This window comes from Sylvia atricapilla, chromosome Z (genome assembly GCF_009819655.1).
Source record: "Sylvia atricapilla isolate bSylAtr1 chromosome Z, bSylAtr1.pri, whole genome shotgun sequence".
In the NCBI taxonomy this organism is placed as follows: domain Eukaryota; kingdom Metazoa; phylum Chordata; class Aves; order Passeriformes; family Sylviidae; genus Sylvia; species Sylvia atricapilla.
The window spans coordinates 53,669,832-53,686,139 of record NC_089174.1 but is presented as its reverse complement, the minus strand read 5'-3'; the positions used below and the strand labels follow the sequence as shown (position 1 = coordinate 53,686,139).

The 16,308-nt window shown below is 40.4% G+C and overlaps 1 protein-coding gene across 1 annotated transcript in view; it reads left to right on the top strand.

Annotated features, from left to right (window-relative positions):
- The window catches only part of VPS13A (vacuolar protein sorting 13 homolog A), a 106,785-nt gene extending 92,117 nt beyond the window's left edge, over positions 1-14,668 (top strand). The window contains exons 69-72 of the mRNA XM_066339086.1: positions 4,120-4,205; positions 4,810-4,933; positions 6,350-6,424; positions 11,868-14,668. Of these exons, the coding sequence (XP_066195183.1) occupies positions 4,120-4,205; positions 4,810-4,933; positions 6,350-6,424; positions 11,868-11,918 (336 nt within the window). The 3' untranslated portion in view covers positions 11,919-14,668. The remainder of the gene's footprint in view (positions 1-4,119; positions 4,206-4,809; positions 4,934-6,349; positions 6,425-11,867) is intronic.
- Positions 14,669-16,308: the final 1,640 nt, after the last annotated feature.

The following is a 16,308-nucleotide window of genomic DNA, read 5'->3' as shown; positions in this document are numbered from 1 at the left end:
TAGACTGTTTATACAGAAATTGTTACTAGTGATTTCCAGAAGCAATAGATGTGCAAGGTCTTGGCCCTGCTAGAGAATTTTGAAGCTAAGTCATTAGCAGGTGTGCCATGCAGTCAGTGGTTCTGTGTCAATGTCTACCCAACCTCAAAACATGCGCAATTTTTTATTACTGTTTTTTTAAATTTGCTTATATAATGTGTGAGGTTTTGAGGATACTTATGCTGTGTTGTATATGTTGCTGCACCATTATGTTGCTTCAGAGAAGAAAGTCCTTCAAAGCTATGCTTCAATACCGTATCCTGTTATATTGGAGGCGTTCAGCTTTTGCTTTAGTTTTTTATTGGTTTTGGTCATGAGCTTCATATCAGGTAGGATGTTGAAGAGATTTGAGTAGGCCCTTGCTCCTTAGTATTCACACTTTGGTCTGCCAGGAAGAACATCTGAGGAGTTGAAAAGTATGTCATGCTAATCCTTTCTGTCTTTCCCTCACTGCTCTTGAGCTTGGGTTCAGATCAAAACATAAACATCCATATCCTGAAGTACCCTAGAACTAAGGTTTCACTTTGTAAAATTATATTCTTTATGAAGTGCAAAATAACTTCGCTTTCATTTGACATTGTCTAGACTCTTACCAGGTATTCATGCATCCCATCTAGTTTGTTGTTCTGTTTACTGAGTCAAGATGTCATGATCTGTCCTTCTTTGGAAAACCTTGTCTGTCTAGGTTAAAGGAAAGAGCCAGATCCTTATCACTTAAATATCCAACATTTGGATATTATTACATAGCCACTGCCCAATCCCAAATAGAAAACATTCATGGGAAGCTGTCTGAAACCAGCTAACACCAGTTGTTCCAGAGGAACATGGAAGCTTGCATTACTCAGTTTCATTTTAACTTGATTGTGTCTGGAGCTTAAAGACAATATTCTTTCATTTCCCTGCTGATGCTGTAATCGTGCTTCAAATAGTATGAGTCCAAGAGTTTTGGTTATATTGGCAGGAAACGAAACATCTGGATGTGGTCATCATGATGAAAGTGTAGATCAGTATGGTTTCTCCATTTTAGCTGCTCAAACAAATTCTCCTGTGTGTTCAGATCAAAAAATAATTAAAATAATTCTGCCAGTCAGCATAGGCAATCTGTATTTTTGCTGTGAAGTAGGAGTTTTGCATTCTGAAAAGAAAGCTGCTGTCCTAATTTTTATTGTCTTGCATGCTGTGGTCTTAGATTTAAGTGTCAGCCATGACCACAAATTCCCCTTGATTTTAATAAAAGCAGGTTGATTTCAGAGTTCAGTGTTCAGCATGGCTAAATGGAATCTTGAATACAGACATTAACACATGGATATTGCACATTGCTTTGCATTTTGTATGATGGCATTGCACATTAGGATAACTGAAATGAGCAAGTAGGTAATAAAGGATTATCAGTGGTTTTTACTCATAAATGATGAGAGAATTTTGCATGGCAAAAAATGAATGATTTACACGTTATTTTTCTTTAACAGAAAGAAAATATTTTCTTTTTAACACTCATTCAAGCTACATCTAGCAAGTTCACCTGGGAACTGCTTAGAACTATTAAATGTTTCTGTGGCGAAGACTGAATTGGTAATTATAGCAGGTTAGCCTGCTGAAATTAGCAATTCTACAGCTTTTGGCAAAGATGCATTATAATTTGAGCTGAAAGATGCATTCAAGATTGGAGTTTCTAGCAATAGTGGATTGCACTGAGAATTCACACATTTGGACCGTAACCAGTTCATAGGGAAATACACTGTTAGTCCAGATGAAAGTTCATCTGAACATCAAGAAAGAACAGATTTATAACCACTTTTTAAGTAATAAGAGCCTTTTCAGTATTTTTTTACATACTGTTCCATCATCTGAGATGAGTTCAAGAAGGAGATCAAACATTGTGACTTAAGTATCACACATACTACTAGTATTTTTTAGAACTATTACCAGAGGAATCATAGATTTTAATTTTTGCCTCCACTATTTAATTTTGCACTGTATCATTTCTAATTTTGTCAAAGGCCTCTCTGCTTGCTTCTCATTACATGTTATTTCTTTAAGTTCTTGTCAGCCTTCTCTTCCATTCCTCTTTCTTTCTAGGCCATAATGAAAGTCCATCATAGCTCTTCAACAAATCTCTTCAACATCACAGACCTAGACCAGTAGCCTGACCTGTGGGTCAGGTATCCTGTCCATGCTGTCCATAGTCTGTCCATATAGCCTCCTTTGTCTTCTAACCATCTAGCGTGTTATGTAATGGAATGCTGTAAGGACTACCTTTTAGAGAGGTTTTTAGTTGTTTATTTAAGTACAAGCTTATAATACAAGGGGCAGGGAGAGAAGCATTTCGGGGCAGAGCAACACCTCATTAAAGTTTGAATAAGAAGTTTCCAAAAATTTAAAAAAACACCTTCTTTTCCAAGCCCTTAGTTCCTCTTTTCTTATGCCATTCTTTTTGCTGAATTCGTCCTGTTCTTGACACTAGCTCTTGCAGAAATAAATGCAAGTAGTGACTTAAGTAAGTAGGCACATGACTAATAGTTGTGATTTTGTAGCCTAACGGAGTTGGGGAAAAAGAAATAATTTGAACTTTCTAAAGGCTTTTTGGAAAGCTCTCTTTAGGGTAACCTGCTGCTCAGATATTCACGCATTTTAATCACAAAAAAATCAGAGTCTTTGGGGAAGACAAAAATTTTGAAAAGTCTGTTTGGGCAAGTGGAATTATCCACGCAGTCAGATTTGAAGTTTTTCACACTAATTAAATGTCTTCATCATTTTACTGTGTTGGGGAACACACATTAAATGGCTTTGTTTTCTTAGCTGTTTTAAGAACTAATCTAGGTGTTTTTAAAATTTTGGCATACATACCTGAAGTTATATGTTTATACTTTATTGAGTCATACTAGTTTGTTCTAACAAGGTGTTGCTTCTAAGTTGTAACAGCTGGGAAGCATGCAAGTAGTCATATTGCTATTTCCAACCAAGCTGCAGCAATATTAATTTGACTATTAGTTTGATCACTCACTGTTCAGAAAGTCAGAAATCCAGTGGTTGCCAAGTCATGTGAGAGATAGAGGGCTTCTGCTTTTAAGAAGTAACTAATCTGCTGTTGTCACTAAGGTTGGGGTACTGGGGGGGGTGATATCCTTGCAGCCTCTCTTCTGATTCAGCCAGGTCAAGTATGGCTAATAAATGGAAGAGGTACCATGGATAGCCCAGAAATACTCTTTAATCATCAGACCCTAGGCTGCACCCAAAGACCAGGGGGCATGGTTAACCTGGCATTTTATAGGGTTTTACCTGGGGCAGATGTCCAATTGTGGTTACAAGGCAGGAGCTTGACCTAATAAGTCTAAGATCTTGAACCAACAGGGCTTAATTTTGGGTGAGTCTATTAGCATCTTCCTAACATCTCACCTCCCAAGGTCTCAGATTTTTTTCCCTCCATGTATAGTATCTGGGCTAAGCTTTGATCTGTCCCAGGTAATTCGGCTTCCACATGCTATCATCAATATTTAAAATATATTGCTCATTAAAAGTATTCTGCTACATATTAATTGCAGGATATGGTTAAGTTCATGGGGAAACAAAAAAATACAGAGGAATGCTAAGTATTACCTCAAATGTATTATTCTAAGTTGTACTGTCTACATGATAATAGAGCTTATGTACAGTTAGGTAAAGATTTATTCACAGAGTTAATTAGTCAATGTTTTGGAGGCAATGAGATAAAGTAGGAAAAGAATCTTTATTTTGTTTGTTGTCTCAGAAATTTGGATTTCTCTCAGCAGAAGTTCAGTGTGTACCAAAGTTATGTAGAAAACTGAGTCCTGAAATTTTTTGAGAAATTATATTTTTCCTTGTCAGTTTTGGTTAGGATAAATATTTGTTTGCATAGGTGTATTAGCAGCAACCAGGTAGTTATGAACATTAGCTTCTACAGATCTTAGTTATATTCTGACTTTATGAAAGTACCTTTTATTTAAAAGTATGTGCTTTGTGCTTTGTTACAATTTATATTTTTGGAGCATAAATACCTTTTAAGCACAAAATTAGTACATTACTAGCGTATTCAAACTATAAAACTTTTATCTCTTTTAGAAAATTGAAAATGGAAGATTTGCAAAACTCAGATACATTGCACACGCTATGGTCAACAGTACAGATCTGTTAATGGTAACAAAAAGGTAAACAGTTTTGACTCCAAATAACATACTTAAAACAGTCATCAAAATGTGCATGCCTTGATGATTGCTGATCAGTAACTGAACTGTCACCACATATGTAGACAAATTAATGGGGAAGGTGGGCCTAATGTGCTTATAATAATAATCAGTAGTATCATTGTTCAGCAGGAGAGTGTTCAGTGTTATTTCTCTCCTATTTTAGAAGAGAAAGAAATACTGATTTTAAGATTTCTTTAGCTGAGAACGATTTGTTATAAACTGGATTAGGCTAAAATCACCTGAACTGAGGGATTCACTTGCGATGGTGTATTGAAGGGAAGAAAGGATAATACAGGAACAGTCAGTGTCTAGCAGTGGAGTATGAGGCATCCTTCTCAGATACAGCTTGAAATAGTATTAAAGTTTTGCTGTGAAACACAGTATTTTAAATGTTATAAGGAGTTTGAAAAATTCACTCTTACATGGAAAGTATGCTGTATAGTTAGAGATCATGAGATGAAACCTATTTTGCAATAACAAATTAATTCATTAGAGCAAGGGTAACATAACTTCTAAGTATTTTTTACATTCATTTTTAAAAGTACTTTTATTTTCTGGTGCCTAGTGGTGTGTTATTTGTGACAAAAGGGGCGTTTGGACAGCTGACATGTGAATGGCAATACACTTACGATGAATTTACCAAAGAACCATTCATCGTTGATGGTCGAAGATTGCGCATTGAAGCCAAGGTACATTACTCTTACTGTGTTTTGTTGTCTTTTTGTGTTACTGTTTATGAAATTGAACTTTGAGCTTTTGCTCACTCTCCTCTGAATTCTTGATCTCCTTTGTATTTGAGATGCACTCAAGAGAAAGAAATTGAAATTTGGCATGGGTGAACTCCTCAGATAACTAGTCTCTGACTGTTTTAAGCAGCATGGTGACTTGGTCTTTGCAGATGAGATTATTCCTTGAGCTGTAGGGTTTTGGTTTTTTTTTTTTGTATGCACCAGTTCATGGTGTATTCATAGTCTGGAAAATGCCAATACAACAAAAGGCTCAGAAGATTGCAGACTACTTTTATTATGCTTTCTGGGGCAAATAATAATGTTATATTGTCTTCAAAAATGACCATAAATGACATATATTTTTCCCTCTCAATACAAATTGAAGAATGTTGCTCTTAGTTGCAATTTTTCCTTAAAGAAAAAAAAAATCCTTAGAATTCCCTTCCCTGGGAAGCTGGCAAAGGACATAAGGGGAAGGATGACCACCAATGACTATTTACAGAAGCAGCTTCTTAAATTCTTATTGGTATGTTAACTGAACTTTGTTAACTTTCAATTTTGAACAAACTATAGATTTGTCTGCCAGTGATTTGTTTCTGTTTTTAATAAGTTTCACATGTGTAATTACACATGTTGGTTGTCAGGACAGTCTTGATGGTCCACAACGTCATTCAGTTTTTCACTCAGATTATTTGTTTCTATTGCAGAGAGCATGAAAGGCAGAGCCATATTGGTTTGGAATCCTCCAAACTGGATTTCTGACTGCAAGTGAACTTTTACAGGATGAAATAATTCTTTGTGTTTCTGCCATTTCAGACAATGCTGAATAACATATCCATCTTTACCCCTGCACAGCAGTCATTTCAGAATCCATTAACATGTCTACAGTATGCCCTTTATTGAAATCTATGGTTGAAAACTACGTTTTGCAAATGACTCCTAACGTTTTTCTTTCTGAAGCCTAAGTTGCCTATCTAAGTCCACTACTTGCAAGTCAGTATTGGTGGAATGTCCACTCAAGTAATGACTTGAAGGAGAATTACAAATTAAAACTTTGAGGAGTAATGGATTTTATTACCACATGTACATTATCTGCCTTCCATTCCTACACATGTTTATAGATCCTTATCCAGGGACTCCGTGGTAAAAAGGGGAGTCTGTCACTGCTAGAGTGTTCACTCTACTGTGCTTTCATGCAAAAAATGGTCTCTCAGGGTATGTGCATGTGATGCAGACATACTCAAATGACTGTTCTTGATACACGTGGCTGTTTGAACCATTATAGGCTGCCTTGGTAGTAAATAGCATCGTAATCTTAAAGCCTGAAGTAACTCACTTCAATTTTGAATTACTGTTTTGGTTTTGGGGTTTTTTTAGGAACGAGTAAAGTCTGTCTTCCATGCCAAAGAATTTGGAAAAATTATTAATTTTAGAAGTCCAGAGGATGCTAAGGTAAAGTCAAAATAAATTTACCACTATAATTTTAATTGTGACTTAAAAGGTGTAACCTAAGTACTCTTAACATGAAAATCTGTATATTTAAAATTCAGTGTTTCCAGATACCCATTACAGACATGGAAATAGCAATAATCTACTCAGTACTGAATTTCAAAAATATTCAATTCCAACACCAGACTTTTGTCTACCTTAATATTCTGAATTACATTAGTCTGACAAAAGATTGATTAAACAGTAATGCTAACAAAAACTAAACAATAGAATATGAATTAAAATAGTACCTTTTAATAGAACAAAATATTTGTAAACTACTCCTGGTTTTGTTCCAGGTGGTGGGCAGGGGTGAGGTGTTACTGGTCTGTTCTTCAGAATACATGTTTTTGAAGAATGAGGAAAATCCTTTAAAAAATACCAGCCGTTCATTTGATATATGTACTGCTGCTATTGTTACAAACATTTTCTATCTAACATTTTCATTTTGATATGACTAGTTTTAACCACAACAGATAGTGTTGCTGTTTCTTTTCTGCAACAGTGGCGGCTTGGTCTTCAGAACCGACAGCACGGCGTGTACATTCTGCTGGTACCGCCGGGCCCAGTAACACGCTTACGCCAGTATGGTGGACGGTTACAAAAGTCTTTATTATCTCAAACATGCAGTTTAAATACTCTGGGGTCTTCACTACGTCAGAGGGGTCTTGCTAAACTTCCTGGGTTAGAAGGGAGAATGGAAAAGTACTGGCACATGTTAGTAAAAGCTCACATTCTTGTGGTGATAGCTTATCTTTGGGGGGTTGGAGTGTTCTGCTCTTCCCGTTACAACCGCTATCTTCCGAGCGCCTGTCCCTATCCAACCACATCTCCCCCCGCCTCTTTTACAAAAGAACGAGGTAGTCATATATATATATATATAGGCACTAAATGAGGTAGAAGGTTAGGATTTAATAAGGGAAGAAGGAGTTTGGAAACCTGAGTAAGTTTTTGCCAGGCAAGTTTGGAAAATCTTGTGACTGGCAATGTTCTCTGATTAATTCACAGCATTTCATGTTGGCCTATGAACAGAATGTTAGTCTGTTCTAGGCGAGCTTTAACAAATGAGACTATCTTGTTCAGCAGGCATGGTCCGAAGGTAGCAGCTAAAAGTAGCATTGCCAATGGGCCTACCAAAGTGGAAATTAAAGTGGTTAACCATGGGGATTGGTTAAACCAGGATTCGAACCAGCCTTGCTGAGCTTCCCTATCTTTCTGTCTCTGAGCCAGTCTGTTTCGGAGTTCTGCCATGGAGTCTCTGACGACTCCGGTGTGGTCCGCATAGAAGCAGCATTCCTCTTTCAAGGCGGCACACAGGCCTCCTTGCTGCATGAACAGGAGGTCCAGTCCTCGCCTGTTCTGCAGGACCACTTCTGAGAGCGAGGAGACTGACTTCTCCAAGTAGGAAATAGATTTCTCAATCCTCTGCAAGTCCTCGTCTATGGTCATTTGTAGCTGAGACAGACCTCGATGTTGCGTTGCTAGGGCCGAAACACCTGTGGCCGTTCCGGCTGCTCCTAGGCCGAGCAGCATTGCGATAGTTACACTTGTCATTATCTCTCTTTTGTGGAGTCTGTTGGATTCTTCGAAAAGGTTGTACACTTCTTCGTCTGAGTGGTACAGGACCCTAGGAACAATCAGAACTTGGACACAGAAGTCGTTAGAATGATTGAACTTGGGAAGAAATACACAGGGACTTACTCCAGATCTTTGACAAACCCACATTGCTGACGCAGCTGGAACCACCCACTTATTGTTTTTTCTGCTGGGCTTTACAACTCTGGTGCAGACGTTCCCTTTTCGCTCAGCTAGGGTTGCATTACCAAAGCATTTGCCTCGACCTGTGACTTGACTCAGGGTAATACCTCTGCGGGGTGTGTCCCATCTGCACTGGTGAGGTGCATCAGCTGTGGAGTAACTGAATGGGGTGTTTAAAGCAACTCCTTCATAGAAAGGGGGTTGGACATCATAACAAAGCCAACAGGAATTGGTTAGGTTAGGGTTAGATTCGTTCAGGGATAGGAAGGTAGCTTCTAACATACGAAGGATTGGGTCTGGGTCTGACCTGGCTAAACGGTCCATCTGAAAGGCTTTTGCATCGCTAGTTGGGATTTTGGTGACGCTTGTGGGTAAGGCTTTGGGGTAGGTCATGTTTCTCTTTGTCTGCGTGCTTTTAATCACCTTGTTGGGTCCAACCGCTCGGGATGCTGATGGTTGGAGCCTGGTAATTCGCACATTCACCCACTCTTTCGACCCTTGAAGGACCACTGTCCATGCTTTACCCACTGTCCAACTAGGATGATTGGGCTGCAAGACTGTCATGTTATAGTATATGCATTTTCGAAATCTAGGGATTTTATAGCTGTTTCGATAGGAGTTTCCATGTACAAAGAGAGGTGTTTTGCAACCTGCGGGTGCCCAGGTGAACTGTAGGAACTTGTCGGGCTCTTGTGGGTCCCACCCAGGCCCTGACGGCCTGGCATCTGTTACTATGGTTTCACAACCCCAGTACCCACAATGTGCCCACCCAGGGATGCTATGGCATTGGTTATGGTATGAACCGCTGCCTGTATAGGTATTAGCTGTTCTTCCTTTACCACATGTTTGATCATGTCAGCCAAGCTGGCCCCTGCTGGCAGAGAGTGCAGGATGTCTTTGGTGACGGTGTTACACTGTTGTTTCAGACAATCAGTCACCACAGGTCGCCTTGCAGCTACAGGCAGGGTAGACAAGTCAATTGCAGCTTGCAAACGATCTACGAAGTGTGTGAAGCCTTCGCTTTCCCCCTGCTTAATAGTGGACCATGGTGTTGACTTGTCCACTACCCGAGAAGCCGCTCTTATGGCCTCTCTAGCTGCTCTGGTTGTTGCTTTCACTTCCTCTGCTGAGAGGCATGCTGCCTGGTCTTGCGGTGTAGCCACATCATCATGTTTGCCTAGCAGTCTGGACAGGGTAGAGCCCTGGAGAGGCTGTCCCTGCCCTGAAGCTTGGGCTAGTGCAGCTGTGCAATGATCGGACCATTCCTGCTGAAATACAATCAGCCCTGCCCCGTCAAAAAGCATACGAGTTACCTGTGAAATATCGAAAGGTAGCATATCATCATTGCTAAAAAGACCATCCACCAGTGTGGACACAACAGCTGAATTAATCCCCTTTTCCTGAACCGCCTTCACCACTGCTTGTACCTCCTTTGTGCTCAGCGGGGTGTAGGTTCGCTTTAAATTCTGCCGTGCACCGGTAACTCTTACAGGGAATGCATGTATTGCAGCAGCTGGTTTCCCCTCAGCGCATGCTACCTTTATTTTGCCCCAATCAGTGAGTTTGTACTGAGTTTGTTCCCTTACATTGTTAAAAGCTTTGCTCGGTTTCGCTGGAAACCTCATAAATTCTGTTATCTCCGTTTCTGTATCGGACTCGGAGCTCTCTATATAACTAGCCGCGGAGATGTTGCTTCCCTCAGTGTCGGAAGCAGACTGTTGGTAGGCTTCCGGTTTGCTATGCCTTTTTGTCGGGCTCCGCCCCCGTTCCGCCTTCCGCGCGTGGGTTCGGTTTTCCCTTCAGGCTCGGCCCCGTTCCGCCTCCCGCGTCCGGCCCCTCCCCTCCTCCCGGGGGTGGCGCCAGCGCGCCTCTTGGGGGCGGTCCCATTCCCACCCCCTGGGCTCGCCCTGTCTTACCCAAGGAGGGGTTTCCCCCTTGTATGGTGACATTGGGAGCGGCTTCCGATTGCGTATCCGCCCCGCCTCGCTCTCCCACGCGTGCGCTGTGGAGACCGGCAGGTCCAGACTTCTACTAGTCTCCCACGCACCTGTGCTCGCGGGGGTTCGTGCTTCCGGGTTTTCCGCGCCATGCGGTCGGCCGCCCCGCCCCCCGCTCTGGACGGTTGGCGCCATCTTGGCCATATGGCGGCGGCGGCGGTGGTGGGGTTGCCACTTGCGCCCCAGCACTGGCCCTTTTCTTGGCGTCCCTCGCTTCCCGCGCGAGCCCTCCCCAGAAAGACTGCACGCACTCCTCCGCCTGCCGCCACGGCTCGGCGGTCGGAGAAACCGCGATCTCGGACTCTGGCGGGGGGTCACTGTCCAGCGCACTCGGCGGGAGTGCCTCTGAACCCGGCGAGGTGCCGCTGCCGGATACACTCGGACCCCGGACGTGGCGGGGAGGAACGGTCAGGAAAACCACGGTTTTTTCGGGGGGTTTCGTGGGAGTTTTTGGATCCGGGGGTTCCCGCGGGAGGGTCTGGGGGTCTCCTGTGGGCTCCGGCGGGTTCGGGCATGCACTCGGGGAAGGGTGTAATGCGCCCGCTCCCCGCATGTCCCCGGGGGGTTCCGCGACACCGTAGCCCCCCCCCCTTTTGCTGCGTAATGGCAAATAAACACGTTTTTGCAGCGTTCCAAGTTTCTTGTTCTTCTATTGCTTTCTGCAACGCTTTCTCAACTTTTCCCCATGTGTTTAAAACTTTTCCACTGCCGGTGGCTTTTGTATCTTCAGCCAGAGCAGCAATATATCTCTCCCAATCCTCTGATTGTAATATATCTACGGGGCGCTTTATCGTGCCCAAATCCAAAAGCCTTGCAATAGCAAGATATAAATTCCTTTGGTCGCACCGTATTCCCCGGTGGACCTCCATCAGACTTACAACCTTCGCTAAGGCTTCCATGCCGTTCGCGGGTTCTTGGGGCGTCCCCCTGTCTCCTCCGCAGTAGATCGGACCAGCCGCTACTGCCGCTGTCTCCTTCCAAGCGAAAATCCCGTCCGCCAAGGTTCTCCCGGGCTTTCGGCACCACTTGTTGCTGTTTCTTTTCTGCAACAGTGGCGGCTTGGTCTTCAGAACCGACAGCATGGCGTGTACATTCTGCTGGTACCGCCAGGCCCAGTAACACGCTTACGCCAGTATGGTGGACGGTTACAAAAGCTTTTATTATCTCAAACATGCAGTTTATATACTCTGGGGTCTTTACTACGTCAGAGGGGTATTGCTACATTTCCTGGGTTAGAAGGGAGAATGGAAAAGTACTGGCACATGTTAGTAGGGGCTTACATTCTTGTGGTGATAGCTTATCTTTGGGGGGTTGGAGTGTTCTCTGCTCTTCCCGTTACAACCGGGATCTTCCGAGCCACCTATCCCTATCCAACCACAAGATAGTAGGAACAGTTCAGATCTGCCAGAACTATTAGGTAGCTCCTTGTCAAAATTCTGCCTTGTTTTTAACCAGTGTAACTAGTAATTTTCACAAAAAAAATAGTGAGTCTTGTGTATATTTCAATGAGGATGTGGTTCCCTGGCATCATGGTTTGAGACAGCTTGCAAAAATTGCATTCTCTGATTAATTTAAGTTGCTTTTGCATCTTGTCATCAGTTGAGGTTCCTCTTGTCTCTGTGATTCTAATTTTTACTTTGTTCTTCACACAGTGGATCCTTTCTAAACTAGAAGAAGTACGAGAAAATCAGCCAAAATTATAATGAATGGAGAAGCACCGAGATATGAAGAATTCTGAACAGCTACCTTTTAATTCCTCTTTCTCAAGCAGACTGTTTGAATATCATCAACAAAAGCAAAGCAGGAGGGAGGGAAAATTTATTCAATTATTTATTATGGGGTCACAACAATCTATATCAGAAAAGTACATGATGTTAGCCTAAAAAAATTATGTAATGATAAAAAAATATGCCAAGTTTTGTCTTGGTTTGCTTGATTTTTTTTAATGTAAGAATTTCAGATTTAATTTTTTATATAAACAGTATGAAGTGAGTTTGTCGTAACCTTTGATACTGAAATTGAACTCTGGAATAATTCTTACGATAACATTTGGAGCAAATATTGCAGTTTCGATTTGATTGTGAAAATCAGTACTTACTCTATGTTTTGGTTTTGATGTGACTTGAGGCTGTGTTGAAATACAAATTTCTTTGTCAAAAGAAATGTTAACATAATCACTAGTGTTGCAACTCAAAATATAAAAAGGGGGATACTGATCAGAGAATTTGAATTTAGGTCAGAAGTGGCTGCTTAGTTGACAATACTAGGGCTTTTTGTAAATGAATGGACCAGATCACAATTACAGTACAGTATTGCTTTTAATGTAAACTTTTTTATATCCTACTCAAGGAAATGTTGCAACACCTCTATGAATTATTACAGAAAATTTAACGGTTTACAAAAATGCTTATTGGGGAGAATTAACTCTGCACTAAAAACATTAATAAAAGCCTATTATTTTAAATAGAAGTTAGTCTTGCAAATCAAGAAGGAGTTTATGGGGTTATAATGCACTGTTGCATACCAAATATAAATGCCTTGAATTACAATATTGTGTGCTACGCAAGTAACTAGTTAAGTTGAACTTATATTAAACAATAAATATATGTCACAGTTGCTTTTATTAACTTTTCTTACCCAGTGAAACTTTTTTGTTTCATTCTCAGACAGCAACATTTTGTTAGCTTGAATGTCTTCAATTTTTTTTATTTCTTAGATATAGTAGTCATAGTATTGTTGATTGGCTGTTTATGGCAGTTGATACAAAAAGTACATTGAGCAATAGTGTTATATGAAGGTTTCTGTAAATTCCGCTATCAAAGTCTTCAGAATATATTGTGCATATAGAAAGCACCTACTGCCAAAATATGATTTCCAACCAATAGTTTGGAATATTTGTAGCTACAAGATAGAATTCTACCATTGCTGGTGATGCTTGAAGTATCCAGATTTTTCAGTTATTGTAAATCTAAAACAACTAGCGTATAACCTATAGTTGCAGATATTTAATTTACTGTAAGTAAATTGGTGTTGAGTAACCATTTAGCAGGTTGCAAAATACAGGTAATCTTGCCATTTTCCCCATAAATTGTAAATGGAATCAAAATATTATAAGGGGATTCAAAACTATTATAATGATGGTGTTATTCCAATATTTTGTACACAAGTATATACCAAGAGTATTAACTCAGGTTATATCATGCCAAACTTCCATACTTTGCCTTAGATAAGTAGTAGTTGTACATGCACTGAGTACCATTCTTTATCTGTAGCTTGTTTTTCATCTGTCATGTCTGTCTTCGGCGTGATAGTTCATTTACTAGCCTCATAATGTTCTTGATAAGCGTGTGATCTCCTCTACTTCCCCAGCATTTACAGAGTACCTGCTGAAAATTCACTTACAATGCATCTTGTGTGTACTTTGTACATTCCCATTTGTGTGTAGCTTTTCCATTTACCTGGTTCTAAATATTTGCTCTCCACAGAGCCTCTATTTTAGTTATTTCTTACATTTATTTTGCTAACAAACTGATTCTTAAATCTCAGCTGGCTCTTCTGTAATATTAAGGCAATTTAACTCTTAATGATGAAGGATTTATTTTAAACGTGCATATTAGTGGTTAAGCAGCTCGTGTTTTGGAAAACAACAATTCTCCCAGAATGGCATTTTTCTTATAGGCTATAAAATATTTTGATCTTCTAACTGAAAGCCTTAAGACAGGGTATGAAATGTCCAGAAGTCAGTGTGGGACTTGTCTTCCACATCACTTGTTTTCCACTTGTAATGAAAATATGATTTTCTATAGGCCCCTTTTCTAGTCTGTAATTTGTGTATTTTGACCTTATTTTTCTAATAAAGATTTCTCCATACAGTCATGAAAGAATTTTGCCATTTCTTGGGAAACACCAGTTGTCTCCTTTAATTATGTATCACCCCAGGCTGAAGAGAAGGGTATTTAGACATGTGCCATAGTGTAATTTTCTGGATTACTATAGGTTGTGTGAAATGTCTACTCTGCTGTGCCTCATTCCTTATTGCAATATGCGTATTTTTTTCAACAAGAAGGCTGAATAGGCATGTTAGTTTTATTGAAAGTGTATATGCAACTAGAAAAGGGGATCTTGATAAAAATTAAAATGTAGGCATTTAGTTTTGCCCACTGTGGTGTTTAAAAGTGTATCTTGGCCTTCACTGAAATGCTGAAGAACTGCTTCTCTTCTATATGACTGTTATGTAAACTTAATACATTTGAGAAATGTCATTTGGGTTCTCAGTTTGCTAAGTGTTACAATTACCTCTAAGAAAATTCCTCAAACATTTGTAAGTCTGATTGTTGCACTTCATTTTTGTTCAGCTGCATGGCGTTCATGGCATGGCTCTCTTGGTTTCCACCCCAACTACTCCCCCTTCATAATCTTGAATAAAGTGAACCTGAATTTTATTTGACTGAAATGTGATTACTACGTGCTTTCTTTATGTACTGCTTTAATTAACAGATAATACCATTACTCAGAATTCCATAGGTCAGTCAAATCCTGTCTCTAAGAAAACAGGCTCAAACTTCTGTTGCAGCCATATCAGGAAAACAAAATTACAGATTTTAGAATTTGCCTTTGGTTTATCATTTTAAGACAAGTTTCTAGTAACTGGATTAACATGTATAACATCTACAAGTTCCTTTTTAAGTTGTTTTTCTGGGAGTGTGGTATTTTTTTGGCTGTTGCTTTTTGGTTTTTTTTTCTTCTGTTTCTATATTGAAGAAGACCTAATGATGTTGCCAGATGACAGAATCATGGAATGGTTCAGGTTGAAAGGGACTTTACAGATGACCCAGTTCCAGTCCCCCTGCTGTGGATAGGCACTTTCCACTAGACCAGGTTGCTCAGAGTCCCATTTAACCTGGCCTTGAACAGCTCCAAGGATGGGGTATGCAAAACTTCCCTGGGCAACCTGTTTCAGTGATTCACCATCCTCACAAGAAAGAATTTCTTCCTGATATCTTAATCTAAACCTACTGATATCTAAATCTAAATCTACTTTCCTAGTCTGAAGCCATTCCCTCTTTGTCCTGTCACTACATGCTCTTGTCATAAGTTCCTCCCCAGCTTTCTTGTAGGCCCCCTTTAGGTACATGAGGCTGCTACATCATCTCCCAAGAATCTTCCTTTCCAGGCTTAATCTCCCAAACTCTGTCTTTGTAAAAGAGCTGCTCCAGCCCTCAGGACCATCTTCCTGGCCTTCCTCTGGACCATCTCCAACAGGTCCATGTCTTCTATTGAGAGCCACAGAGCACGCCATGTGCAGTCTCATGAAACTGAAATAGAGGGACAGAATCCCCTCCCTGGCCCTGCTACCCACACTGCTTTGCATGCAGCCCAGGAACCGTGGATTTCTGGGCTGCAGGTGCATTGGCTGGGTCATCTCCAGCTTCTCATCCACCAGCACCTCCAAGACCTGTTTAGGAGTGCCCTCGGTGCATTCTCTACCAAGCCTGTACTTGTGCTTAGAATAACCCAATACTTACCAAATATTTTTTAACTTTTTTTTTTTTCTGATCACAAAAATTCTGTATGTATGCCATTAGCTGTTTGTTATCTTTAGCATTTTACAAAATTATTTTTACCTATGGACTTGGGAATTTTCTGCCCAGAACATACAAGTATATCTGTGCATCACCTAGGAGATGAAGCTTTATGTAATCTGTGCAACTATGATCTTGGTCACAATTTTTGCTTTTGTGACTGCAGGAATCTAAAGTTCACTGACCACACACACAAGATTTTATAATTTCGATTTGCTCATCTTCATGGCAAATCTGAAACAAGAATTCTAAATATTCTTGTAGTACCCTAAGGGAAGAGTAAATTTGTTATAAGTCTGCTCCAACAAGAAGTAAAAGAATGTCTTATGTAATTTTTTTTTAACTTGTCATGGTACATCAAAGGCTGAAACATGTGACTGCCAGAACAGGCATGAGGTAGGACACTAATAGGCAAAAAAATGGAATTGTCTTTTTCTGGATGTCTCCAGGTGTTTTTTTATCTTTGTGAATGTTCACTCCTTGTTGCATCAAGGAGATTGAGTACTATGTG